The sequence below is a fragment of the Acomys minous genome, assembly GCF_964271855.1.
Source record: "Acomys minous genome assembly, chromosome: 2".
NCBI classification, from domain to species: domain Eukaryota; kingdom Metazoa; phylum Chordata; class Mammalia; order Rodentia; family Muridae; genus Acomys; species Acomys minous.
This window is the reverse complement of record NC_140484.1, coordinates 93,605,800-93,618,874: the sequence shown is the minus strand read 5'-3', so window position 1 is coordinate 93,618,874 and position 13,075 is coordinate 93,605,800. Positions and strand designations below refer to the sequence as shown.

Below are 13,075 nucleotides of genomic sequence, written 5' to 3'. Positions count from 1 at the left end.
TGAGTATGCCGGGAGTGCAGGTTAGTAGCTTTCCAAATGAGAAGATGACAGAGACAGTTTGCTACTTGAATAGTCACCCAAAACGCTCTATAACGTTGGAGCATCTTCTTCAGCCTTCTGGCCTAGTATATCTGAGAGACACATTTGTGAGGCAGGAACAATTGAGGACTTGCTTATCCTGTCTTGGCAGAGTTTGGCCGTCGACACTTCCTGCATCCAAGCTTGCCCTTTTTTTAGGGGTTTGTGTCTATGTGTGTATGTGATGTAATGTGATGTGATGTGTGATGAGCGTGTGTGTGTGTGTGTGTGTGTGTGTGTGTGCAGGTTGGAGGACATCTTTGTGGAGTTAATTCTATTCTACATGTACATGTGTTCCAAACATGAAATTCTAGTCAGCAGGGCCAGACTGGCAAGAACCTTCACCCACTGAGCCATCTCATGTGCTACTCAGTCTCCTTATAAATGAATATATTCTCTAGTTCCTTTAAAGTTTGTCCTCTGCAGAAAATTTGAATTAGCCTTTGTATAGTTGCAACAATTCAAAGAGCTTATGGCAAGCTTGCCTGCATAGGTCAGGGAATAACCTGACTGAAGTTGAAAGCAATCAAAGGCACATGCTTACCTATTCATTTCTCTGTCTTATTTCTAAGCAATGTGTTAGGATACATAAAGACAGATGACCAGGCGATTTTCATGACTTGTAACTTTACATAGCTATTCAGAAAATAATATATGCCACTCCAGTCATTATTACTAATATACTTGCTCATTAAAGATTCAGAGGTCATGAATCAGAACAGAAAAGTCCCTGAGCTCTCCTTATGTAAGGATCTGTCATATTAAACCTTTGCTAATAACTTTCTTATTTATACTTAATAAACTGTTTAAGAGAGTAACCCGTCATATTTGATATTAAAAAGTTTAAATAAATAGGCGATAACAGCGTCTGCTGAGCAGTTACGAATTTTGGGAAATGACAACAGTCTACCAGTGTGTGTACTGTCCTTTAATGCTTATTTAACAGACACCTGTCCTGCATTATTAAAAGACTTGTAAAGCATGGTGCTGCCTGAAGAGTGTTTCAGATCAAGAGAACTTTAATATAGTGTTAGCTTTACCAAGGATACCTAGGGGCTGACAATGACTCACTGAGAGTCTCTCTAGGAAGCATCCAATAAGCGGTGTTCTATATACTTGGGAAAAACAGCTTCTCCTAACAACAAAAAAAAAAGGTCAGTATGAGGAATTATAGTGGGGCATCTCAACAATCAAACAGATCAGTGTGCATCATGGATCCAACCTGTATAGATCACAAAGTCAGCCCTGTGCCCTATTCATTTGGTAAAAGTTATGAAATGTTTAAGGGGCAGTTTTATTTATGAGTCAACTCAGATCAAAGGAGATGAAAAGACATTGTAAATGTGTTTATGTATTATTGACTATTCCCTACATTTTAGGAGCGTTGAGGAAAATGCAGATTGAAAGGTCAGAGGACTCTATTGAAATATTTCAAATAACAAAAAATTTTAAATAACTAGATGTAGAGGTAGGAATATAAATAGAGTGTGTAACTAAAGCTCTGGATTACATAACTGGTGATACACACATAGTTCTGCAGTAAGAGGCCCACACATTGGATGGGTGTCAGCAAGACATAGCCTGTAGAAGACCTATTTCACATAGTTATTTTGTCTTCAGAAACATCCAGTCAATAGTAAACAATCATTTCATGATGTTCTTGACTCTTTCAGTGATAGGAAGGTAGATTTACCAACTTATTACCTAATACATTTTTTGATCACCCTATATTCTCCTTGCACACAGGATAAAGTTATGAAGAATATCAGCTGGAAATCTAATTTCAATAGTTCGATTTCACTGCCTTTGATACCTTGCATTAAAAAGCAAACCAATAAACAAGCAAACAAAAAAAATCTAAGAGGGGCTGGAGAGAGTTGCTAAGAGTGCTTTCTCCTCCTGCAGAAGACCAGGGTTTGGTTACAAGTATTCACATAGATGATAACAGCTCTCTGTAAGCCCAGCCCCAAAGGATCGAACACGCTTTTCTGGATGCCACATGTCCTTCATGCACATGGTGTAGAGCCATACGTGTAGGCAATACATTCATTCACATACAGTTAAAATATATGAATAAATACTTTTAAGAACTAATAAAATTTTAAAAAGAGATGTTTAAAGGTAAAATACTAAAATAAATATATATAAAAAAAGACATGTTTGATGCATTGAGGAACTCTGTCGTCTGGACAGGACATGTATGTTATCTTGAAATTAGAGTAACTGTGATTATTTCCAACCTATTTACCACAAATTGGACCTAATAGCATCATCTTATTGAGTATAGTACATGTTTTCAATGCATCGCAACAGCTTGTAGAGTACCAGCCTAGCATGTGGAAATCTGCTGGTTCTAGCTCCAGAATTATATAAGAAGTGGAGAGAGCAGGAGGCACATGTATTCCCGATACTGAGGAGCTGGAAACATGAGGATCAGATGTACATGTTCATCACCAGCTATATAGCAAGCTCAAAGCCAGCATGAAAACTAGAGCCCATCTTAAAACAGACAAGCAAACCAGCAGAAGTTGCCTAAGGTTGGTGAGATAGGGTAGCTGCTTGTAGCTCATGTCTTGGCTCACCCATACTCCTGTAACTAACTCCAATCAAAATCATCGGTTCACCAAGAAAAAAATCAGAAGAGTACCTACCATCTCCTATATTTATATAAAAAAAATTACACCAGGCAAGGTAATTACATCATACAATGATGAAATTCTTTTATAAAAATGCCGCCAAATAATTTAGTATGTGGTGGGTATTCAGTGAGTACAATGTATAAAGTCAGATATCAAAGTGCTATTCGTTGTCTCATAATAGGTGGGCTAGTTTCTGTGGGCTGTTGCTAGCTCTCGATCTGAGGTGCATCGACATCTTGTTCACATCTCATCAGAAAAAGTCACATATAACACATAGTTATATATTCATTTACTTTAAGTTTGAAATCTGATATCACCCTTTTTATGTGAATGACCAACCCACATCCTATGATCCACTTAAGTCTTCACCCTTTATTTTATAATAAACATAATACTATGCTAATTTTGTGAAGGGTTTGCTAAAAGGATTTATCAAGATAAATAAAAAACACATTGTGTAGCATTGTAGCACCACAAAACAAACCAAAAAACACATTTTCAGCATTGTAACAACATTTCAGCCAAGATTCTTATCCTTTCAAAAGATATAGCTCCATGAAAACTTTTCTTAATGAACATTCTAATTTATAAGGAGACACCTTGACTTAGGAAGCAGAGTGTCCTGGGAACACAGTAATCACTGGTCACTCCAGGGTATCTCACCACATGCTCCTGTGCCAGGTGTTCCATCCTGCTGAGAACAGACAGATGTCTTGAATATCTCTTCCAGGCTTGTTTACCTGTTCATTTTCTTCTCTGTAATCTGTGTCTTGGCTTTCCCAACTAAAACAATTTGAATCCTCTTCTTTGCTTTTCAGAATCTGATGCCCCGAGTGCATAGCACTGCTCCTCAAGAACAGCCTAATCCTTCTACCTGTCATCATGTCCTGTAGGGTGGTGATTAGTTTTACTCTTTTAACGTTTAGCACAACTTCTGTAGCAAGAGCTTAAACAATAAGCTGGGCCAAAGTCAATGCTCTAGTGGCTGACTGCACCACTACCACCATCTTTCCTACAGTGCCATCATGGCATCATGGCATCTTGCGGACCTCAAGGACCAAAGTAATATACAGGCTCAGTTCTGTGGTGTGTGGAAAGTCTCTGAAGCAAAATCCTTGACATTTAAACTCTAGAGTCGTTATTGACTTTCAAAAAACAAATAGCTTTCTCTAGATAATATCGCTTATGAATAATAACAAAAATCACAGGAGTACCATCTCCTATGTTTGCTTAAAAAATTAAATTATGCAATGCCGCTAAAGAATTTAGTATACAGTAGGCACTCAGTGAATAAACTGTGTAAAGTCAGACATCAAAGTGCTATTCTATGTCTCATAATGTTGTGTCCCGTAATATTTGTTTTTAACCATTGTGTGTATATTGTGCCTTCTGTGTTGTGTTTTCATGGAATTCCTGTGGGTTCAGAATGTGTGTATCTGTGTCCATATGTGTTTTGTATGCTTTTCCTTTTGGCCATTTTCATTCTGTTTGTTTTTATTCTGTTCTGATTAGTTTTTCAAACCTCATTATTTTATTATTATCCCCTAGTTCTGTTTTTTCTCTCATAAGTGACAGAAAGAATGTGGATCTGGATGAGAGGGGGTTAAGGAGGAGCCTGGAGGAGTTATGGGAGGAGTAGTCATAATTAGAATATATTATATGAAAAAATCTGTTTTCAATAAAATGAAAATGTAAGTTCACAGAAAAATAGTATTATTGGGTGTTTTAGAAAGATATTTAACTGGGTGGTGGTGTTGTATGCCTTTAATTCCAGCACTCACGAGGCAGAGGCAGGTAGATCTGGTCTATAGAGTGAGTTCCATCCAGGACAGCCAAGGCTACACAGAGAAACCCTGTCTTGAAAAACCAAAAAGAAAAAAAAATTGTTTGTTTGTTTTATTTGAATTTTGTTTTGTCTTCTTTTAAATGTGATATTCGCCTTTGTAAGAGATTCGTCCATTTCTATGAAGAAATTGCCTAACGGATATTTAGAGCTATCCCAGGGAAAATCTAAAATTCTTTCCTATTTATCCTTCCTGTAATTCCATTCCATCAGTTTGTAATATCACATACACAGAGGTGAAACTGATCTTGGAAGCTGAGAGGAACTGATGGCTTTGCCAAGTACACAATTTTCTCTTTTTGATGTTTGGAAACTGCAGGTCTCCTAGACCATTTCAAAGGATAGTTCATTTCAAAGCTCAAATAATAAATAATAACTGGGTTGATCAAGCCCAGAGATGTAGAGAAAATTGTTTAAAGATGCATATCAGTCCAGTGAGGGTGGGGGCAGGGGAATAGACTTCTTTGCTGCGGAGAAAAAATTAGTTTTCAACTCACCTGAAGGTTGACTTTGATCCCGTCCAATTCTCTGGATGTCTTTGTCAGCTGCCTCAGGACTGAGCTGCGCTCCTTAAAGACTTCCTTCAGCTGCTTCTGTAGCTCTTCATAGTCCTGTCTAACACAGAAAAAAGGGCATGAGAGCCCTCCACAGGCTTTCCCCGTCCTCGTCCTCAGGCATAACCACTAAGCCTGAGAGTTTCAGCAAACTAGACAAAAAACTTTAACAGGCAGTTCTATGATAAAGACTTCACTTGCAGAGGGAACCATCCAGACTCAGGGTCCCCAAGACAGTATAATTTCTGTGCATACAATGTAGGTTTGGACGTTTAGTTTATAAAGCAGATCGTTTCTATAATATCACTATCTTTTTCTGGGCATTTCAATATTTGTTGCAAGAGAAGGGGCTTTGGAGAAATACCCCCAGAGATTTGGGTAGGTTTTGTTAGTGAGGGTAGAGCTAGATTGAAAGCAGAGGCCTTGATTTCATTCTTGGTCCAGAGAGGAGAACATTCTTTTTTTTTAAATTTTTTTATTTTTTTGACTGAACATGAATCTTTATTGGCCGCGGCTATTTGAGGGGGATGAAGTGGGAGGAGTGGGTGGCCCCGATACCAGGCCGGCCGTGCTAAGTTTATATACAATCAAAAGCTCAGTATGCAGAAAATACAGGCCATGGGGCCCTCATGGGCAAAAAAATATTTGTCGGCGCTGCACCGTCCAGCAGAAATAAGACACCAACAATCAGACTTCTTCTCGAGATCTTTACTCAGGATTAAGCTCAGTGGGAATGGCCCCGAAGAAGGGAAGGGCCAAGCTTAAGTACAACTCAAGGGCCAATCAGCTCATGCCAGGTGCCACCTCCTCATGGGTCCGTGTCAGAGCAGGACTGCTCGTCATCAGATCACCAGTTACCCTTGCACAGCCTTTTGCCATATAAGGACTTGTTTATCTTAGAGAGCGCTCGCCGTCAGGATGGCGGAAGGCGGAAGCCTGCGCCATATTAAGGCTCGGCACCTCGCAGCTCTCCACAAATATTTTCTAGTTAAAAACAACCAAAACCCCCCAAAGACCCTATGCCTAATAGAGGAAGTATACAGTTATTAATTGGAACACATACGAGAGGAAAAAATCCAAAGAGGACATACTAAGAGAATACAAACGATATATTATGAAGGTAACTATGAATTAGAGAAAAAGCAAGAAAGTGCATATAAACTGCCAATGGCGGTAAAGTTATTTTAAGTGAATAAATGTCACATGTGAAGACCTGATGAAAGGGTGGGACATCTAGTTGCTGGAAAGAGAATGTGGGAAGAGGGGGAAAGACACACCAGCCTTCAGAGTGGTGCTCCTGACTTGGGGCTCTGTTTGGAGAATAAGGAGTTAACTGAAGATATTCTAGTCAGGGAGAGACAAGGTCAGATTTGTGGTTTGAGAAGTCTTCCTTATCCAAAGACTTGAAAGTGAAGCTGTGGAGAACGGGATACGGGCAAAGAAGCCAGCACGCAGTGGTGCAGGGTAGAACCCTGAGTACATTAGAAGCAAATACACAGGAAAGCATAGTGACCGATTTTCATACATCAAAGGAAATAAAATGAATACAAAACCTGCTTTTGTAAATGATCTTGCTTTTATGTGCTCTTTGGATGGAGGTGGAGGTTACTAATGATGCCGTGTTTGAGATTTCAACAACTTCTGGAACTAGCCCTTCATCAAGAAATCACACAAGGGAGGCTACTTGAATCTTACTCCTAGGGGAAATAGACAGCGGAAGTGGCTGAAGAAAGAGAACAAGGTAGGGGAAGGAGCACAGAAAGAAACGAGGGTGGAAATCAGACCTGAGAGAAGCAGGGCTGAAGGACAGAAAGCCTGAGAGAAAAGAGAAACTGTGGGCGGGGGTATTTCTGTGTCAAGCTGGAGACCAAGTCTGGATTGGCTTCTGAGAGGATGTGAGGTGGACTCTAGATAAGACTCCTAGTAGCAGGGGCCATGGAGACTGAAGGAGACACCCTGTAACTAGATGGAACGCCTAGTGGAGGGAGAACAACAACCTACACACAAAAACATTGACCCCAAATGTACCCTGCCTGCAGGATATGCAGAGAGAAAGATGGGGAAGAAGTTGAGGGAATGTCCAACCATTGCCTGGCCCAACCTGAGACCCACTCCATGGGAGAGAGCCAACCCCTGACACTATTTTTTTTCTCCTTTATTAATTTATTCTTGTTACATCTCAATGGTTACCCCATCCCTTGTATCCTCCCATTCTTCCCTCCCTCCCATTTTCCTCTTATTCCCCTCCCCTATGACTGTTCCTGAGGGGGATTACCTCCCCCTGTATATGTTCATAGGGTATCAAGTCTCTTCTTGGTAACCTGCTGTCCTTCCTCTGAGTGCCACCAGGTCTCCCCCTCCAGGGGACATGGTCAAAGGTGAGGCACCAGAGTATGTGAGAAAGTCATATCCCACTCTCCACTAAGGCACCAGCCAAGGACAATATGGGCGGTAAATTTTAAACCCCTACCCAGATCTAGACAATGGACAGAACCCCTGATACTATTAAAGATATTCTGCTATGCTGCCAGACTGGAGCCTTGCATAACTATCCTCTGAGTGGCTACACCCAGCAGCAAATCCAAACAGATGCGGAGACTCAGGCAAACATTGGGCAAAGCATAGGAAGTCCTGTGGGAAAATGGGGCATAGCTAGAAGGACCTGGGGGGGTGGGGACAGAAGCTCCACAAGATGACCAACAGAGCCAACTAACTAGGGCCCAGAGGGGCTTGCTGAGACTGAAGCACTAACCAAGGACCATGAATAGACCGGATCTAGGCCCCTTACACAGGTGGGCAGTTTAGGCTTCATGTGGGTTCCCTAGTAAGGCAAGTGGGGGCTCTCTCTGACATGGACTCTGTTGCCTGTATTTTGATCACTCCCCCTGTCAGGGCTGTCTCGCAAGGCCACAGGGGAAGAGGACATTTTCAGTCCTGATGCAACTTGGTGAGCTGGGCTGGGTGGATAGGGTGGATAGGGAGGGGCTCCCCTTTTCTGAGGAATAGAGGAGGGGGAGAGGAAGGGGGAAGGGATGGATGGGGCTATGATATGGATGTAAAATGAATAAATAATTTTAAAAAGAAATCATGCAGTGTGCAGCGAAAGGTCGTTGTATTCAGCCCCGAGCTTGCTGAAATGAGTGCTAAACTTTCTAAGTTTTAGAACTTTGTCTGTAAAATGTAAGATACCTACACTTTTGTGTTAAAATGTGTAGTTTATACAAAGTTTGACCCCAGTGTAAATAATGAGGCTTTCAAAATGAGTAATGTCTTTGTTCATGAGAAACTTAATGAATTTCATAGATGCTCTGCAGAATTACAAATGAATAATTTGCATTGTGGAGTTTATCAGTGGTCAGCAAATTTATTTCAACTAGAGTTGGTTTCAGTGATAATTTTTGTTGTTTTCCTTATTAAATGTAGGTGTTTACTGCCCTTCACCTTCTAATTGTAAAAAGGAGATTGGAAAGGTTCTTGCTAAGAAGCATAGTATACCTCAATGGCCCTGACACAGACCTGGTCTAGCATGATTAATCAATAATCATATACTTATAGAGTCACAGGGGTTCACAGGTCACACTGACAAAATAAAATATCAAATAATAATGAAGGTTCATCTCTGTTTAACCCAAATGTACAGCATCATCCCACATCTTCGGATTCTCTTATACAATAAACATGTCCCTAGATTATCATATAGTGTATTATAAATCGTATTGATCACTGAAACACATCGACAATGTTTTGCGTGAGGGTTGATATAACTCATTTCATCTTCACAGAACTCCAGAAGGTAAGCACTCCTGGTAACCCTATTTTACAGCTGAAATAACTGAGTCAATAAGATAATAAATCACATCCAAGGACAAGATGTTATTATGAAAGTGGTCTATCAGTCAGATTGGAGCTCCCTGTCTCAGCCACTACTCTAAAAATAAACCGACTTCAGGACAAGAATGCTGACCTCGGTATGAGTTTGGAGCTAAGTGTTCATCATGCATTCCATAAAATTTATAGACTAGTTCTTTTTCCTTTTATATTAAATGTATAAATATTCAATATTGCTTTTTCTTGTCATTTGTAATTTTTCATCAAATGAAAGTTTAAGTATTTTTTGCTATTTTTAATATAGTTTAAAATTATTTTTAATTTCATTATCATATTCAGTGTTTCCAACTTTCATGAGAAAATGCACCTAAGGACTTTAATTTATTGTTTCGTAAATGCAAAGTAATCATAAACAGGATACAATTAATTAGAGAAATATACAGAAAGCTTAATCAATTAATCACCACCTATTAGTTACAAACACTAACTCCACAGAGTAGAAATGGACAGATGTGACCACAGTATGTTGTTCCATTTACAGTAAGTGCTTTTTTATTTTCCAATAAAAATTTCTTTAAAAATCATAATAAAATGAAAAGGTGCACCCTTCACTTATGTTCTGCCGTTGGCTGCATCTCTCTCTGAGGTCTTTCCAGATGGTTAGCGTTCATCTCATCATTGCATGTTTGAGTTTTCTAACTCTAAACTTTTCTTTCTCTTAGTAAGTAATAAAATCCAGGTAGGTGACCATACACATATTTTTTAATATTTATATGACATGTAATATTCTCTTCCTTAGTTAGAGTAACTTCTAAGCAAGAGAATATTATATGTCATACCATGTCCCCTGGAGGGGGAGAGCTGGTGGCACTCAGAGGAAGGATAGCAGGCTACCAAGAAGAGACTTGATACCCTATGATCATATACAGGGGGAGGTAATCCCCCTCAGGCACAGTCATAGGGGAGGGGAGTAAGGGGAAAATGTGAGGGAGGGAGGAATGGGAGGATACAAGGGAGGGGATAACCATTGAGATGTAACAAGAACAAATTAATTAAAAATATATATATATATAAAGAAAAAATAATATTCTCATAGGTGAAGACAGTGAATTAAAACTATCAAGTTAATACCAACATGAGATAGTAAGCTAGCATTCTCTAAAATACATTTTTTCTGGGCATTTGATGCTTTTACAGTTTGTAGTCCATCATCTGTGGATGTGCGGGGAGGAACTCAAAGCAGGAGCCTGGAAGCAAGAGCTGATTCAGAAGCCATTGAGGTGCATGCATATTACTTCTCTTCCTCCATGGCTGGCTCAGCCTGCTTTTTTCCCCTCATTTCTTTTTTATTAAATATTATTTTTACATATACATTTACATTATTATGCATATGTACAATACCCTTCCTACAGCAAGAAGAACCATGAAACAATCAGGAATTATATAAATGTTACATTCTTAGTGTTTTGTCTGTCTGTATTTGGCAGTTTGAAGAGAACATCTTTCCTATCTTGGTGCATCTAAAATTCTGAATGTAAATCAATATCTATCATATCTCGTCATTATCAACTTAAAACATCTGTCTGGACCTAAAAACATCTTAACCCCTAAGCAACTAAGCTTAATTGTAAAACTAAACATCTGTTCTTCAAGCCCATCAGAGACTTGAGAAGGAATAAAATTAATCACCCGAGTATACAGGGAGTGCAGGTTAGCGGCTTTCCAAAGGAGATGATGACAGAGACAGTTTGCTACCTGAGCAGTCAACCAAAACTCAGCCTGCTTTTTTATGACACCTAGGACCATATCCTCAGGGGTGGCACTGCTCAGAGGCCCACTGTGAACTGGGCCTCCCATGTCAATCACTAACTGAGAAAATGCCCAAAGGCTTCTCTTCAGGATAAACTTATTGAGGCATTTTTTTTCTCAGATATGGTTCTCTTTTCTCAGATAACTCTAGCTAGTGTCAAGTTGACAAAAACTAGCCAGCACAGATTTACAGCTACTTTCTAACATAATTTTCAGCTACTTTGTGAGATAATGGGTCCATTTTTATGTATTTTTGCTTCCATTTCTCTGTATCAGTTCTACATTTCTAAGTCGGGTCTGATTTTGCATTTGTTAAGACTGTCACAACAAAGTATTGCAGAACGGGTAGTGATGAAAAGACTATTTTTGCCTCACAATTATGGAGTATCAATATAAAAATTCAAGCTGTTTTGGGCTTGGCTTCTGAGACTGTGAGATAACATTCTCTATCTTGGATCTCTCTTAATGCAGAGGGGCTTGTCTTCCAATTTCTTACACATTTTTTTTCCTGTGGCTTTGTGTTTAAAATTCTTCTTTTTATAAGAGTATAGTCCTATTTATACAACAAAAACAAACATATTTTAACTTTTTTAAAAAAAGAAATAAAGATTCTATCTAAAACTGGATTTACTTCTAATATAGCAAAGGCTACAATTTTGATGTTTGAAAATCATAATAGGTTTCTAATATATTTCTGAACTCATTAGTCAATATAGCTTGCTGATGATCGTTCTGTGTAGAAAATATCAGTCTGTGATTTGAAATTAAAATATTCCTCTCCATAATTTATAACTATTATTTGTTTAGCATTGTTTATTAATTATAATCTACTGCTTAATTATCTATCCATGATCTATGTATCTATTGTCTTTTACCTATATATCTACCCATCTATCATCTATCTACCTATCTCCATATTATCTATTTCTTTTGTTTCATCAAAGAATCAATCATCTGTCGTACCTTTGCCTATCATTTAACGATGGATCTTTTATCTAGCAGCTATCTGTCTATCTATATATCTACTATTTATCTATCGTAATAATCACCTATCAAGTGACTATCAATCTGTCCACAGGTAAAAAATGAGGTATATTTGAACTATATGTTGTTTTATTTATAAAAAGGTCTGTTTCAAAGTAATATGGCTTAATCATTAAAACTATGTTATGTTCTTATTCTTCTTAAGTTTGCTCCCTCCAACTGCTCTGGTTCTTGTCTTATTAACATTGTTTTTCTTTCTTTTTTCTTTCAGTGTATTTTATTTTATTTTTTCATTTTTATTTATTTATTTTTTTGCATTTTTTTCTTTATAAATTTATTCTTGTTACATCTCAATGGTTATCCCATCCCTTGTATCCTCCCATTCTTCCCTCCCTCCCATTTTCCCCTTATTCTCCTCCCCTATGACTGTTCCTGAGGGGGATTACCTCCCCCTGTATATACTCATAGGGTATCAAGTCTCTTCTCAGTAACCTGCTGTCTTTCCTCTGAGTGCCACCAGGTCTCCCCCTCCAGGGGACATGGTCAAAGGTGAGGCACCAGAGTATGTGAGAAAGTAATATCCCACTCTCCATTCTACTGTGGAGAGTGTTCTGTCCATTGTCTAGATCTGGGTAGGGGTTTAAGGTTTACCGCCTGTATTGTCCTTGGCTGGTGCCTGAGTTTGAGCAGGACCCCTGTGCCCAAATCTGCCTATCATAATGTTCTTCTTGTAGGTTTCTAGGACCCTCTGGATCCTTCTACTTTGCCATTCTCCCATGCTTCTCTCATCTAGAGTCCCAATAGTTTGCATACATACCTACTGGGAATCTAATAGAATGTGCACTCAGTTATACTAAAGGCATAGATAACATGTGCATCTAACCACCTAGAAATACACATACTTTCATCTATTATTCTAGCTCATGTTTACCTTTCCGTGCCACAATGGAATTATTATATGTGATTACCACTATTTGTTGAACTTATTGGTGTTGTGACTATTTCTTCAACTACTTGACTATTAGACACTTGTAATTTTGAAACTATGAATTCTGTAAAGCTGATCTTTATTCCAGACGTTGTGTTTATTACACATTCATAGCTGACTTTATTTTAGCTTGATTTTAGAGGGAAACCTCGTTGTTTTGTTTTGTTTTGCTTTTGAGCCATGTAACTCTATCCAATCCCCAGAACTGATTTTAAGTCCTGTTTCACTACTTACTCCATGACTCCCTCCTACTAGAGATAGCTTCCAAAGCATTGTTGAAAGGAGAAAATAGGAGAAGCCCTTCTTCATCATTTACAGAAGGAGCATCATGTAGTATTTATTACTGGCTGCA

General features: G+C 38.7%; 1 protein-coding gene across 2 annotated transcripts in view; it reads right to left on the bottom strand.

The window, feature by feature from the left end:
• LUZP2 (leucine zipper protein 2) overlaps window positions 1-13,075 on the bottom strand; it is a 362,411-nt gene that overhangs the window by 184,483 nt on the left and 164,853 nt on the right. For both annotated transcript variants that reach the window (XM_084771425.1, XM_084771424.1), the window contains exon 2: window positions 5,058-5,175. In XM_084771425.1, coding sequence (XP_084627551.1) covers window positions 5,058-5,175 — 118 coding nt within the window. The remainder of the gene's footprint in view (window positions 1-5,057; window positions 5,176-13,075) is intronic.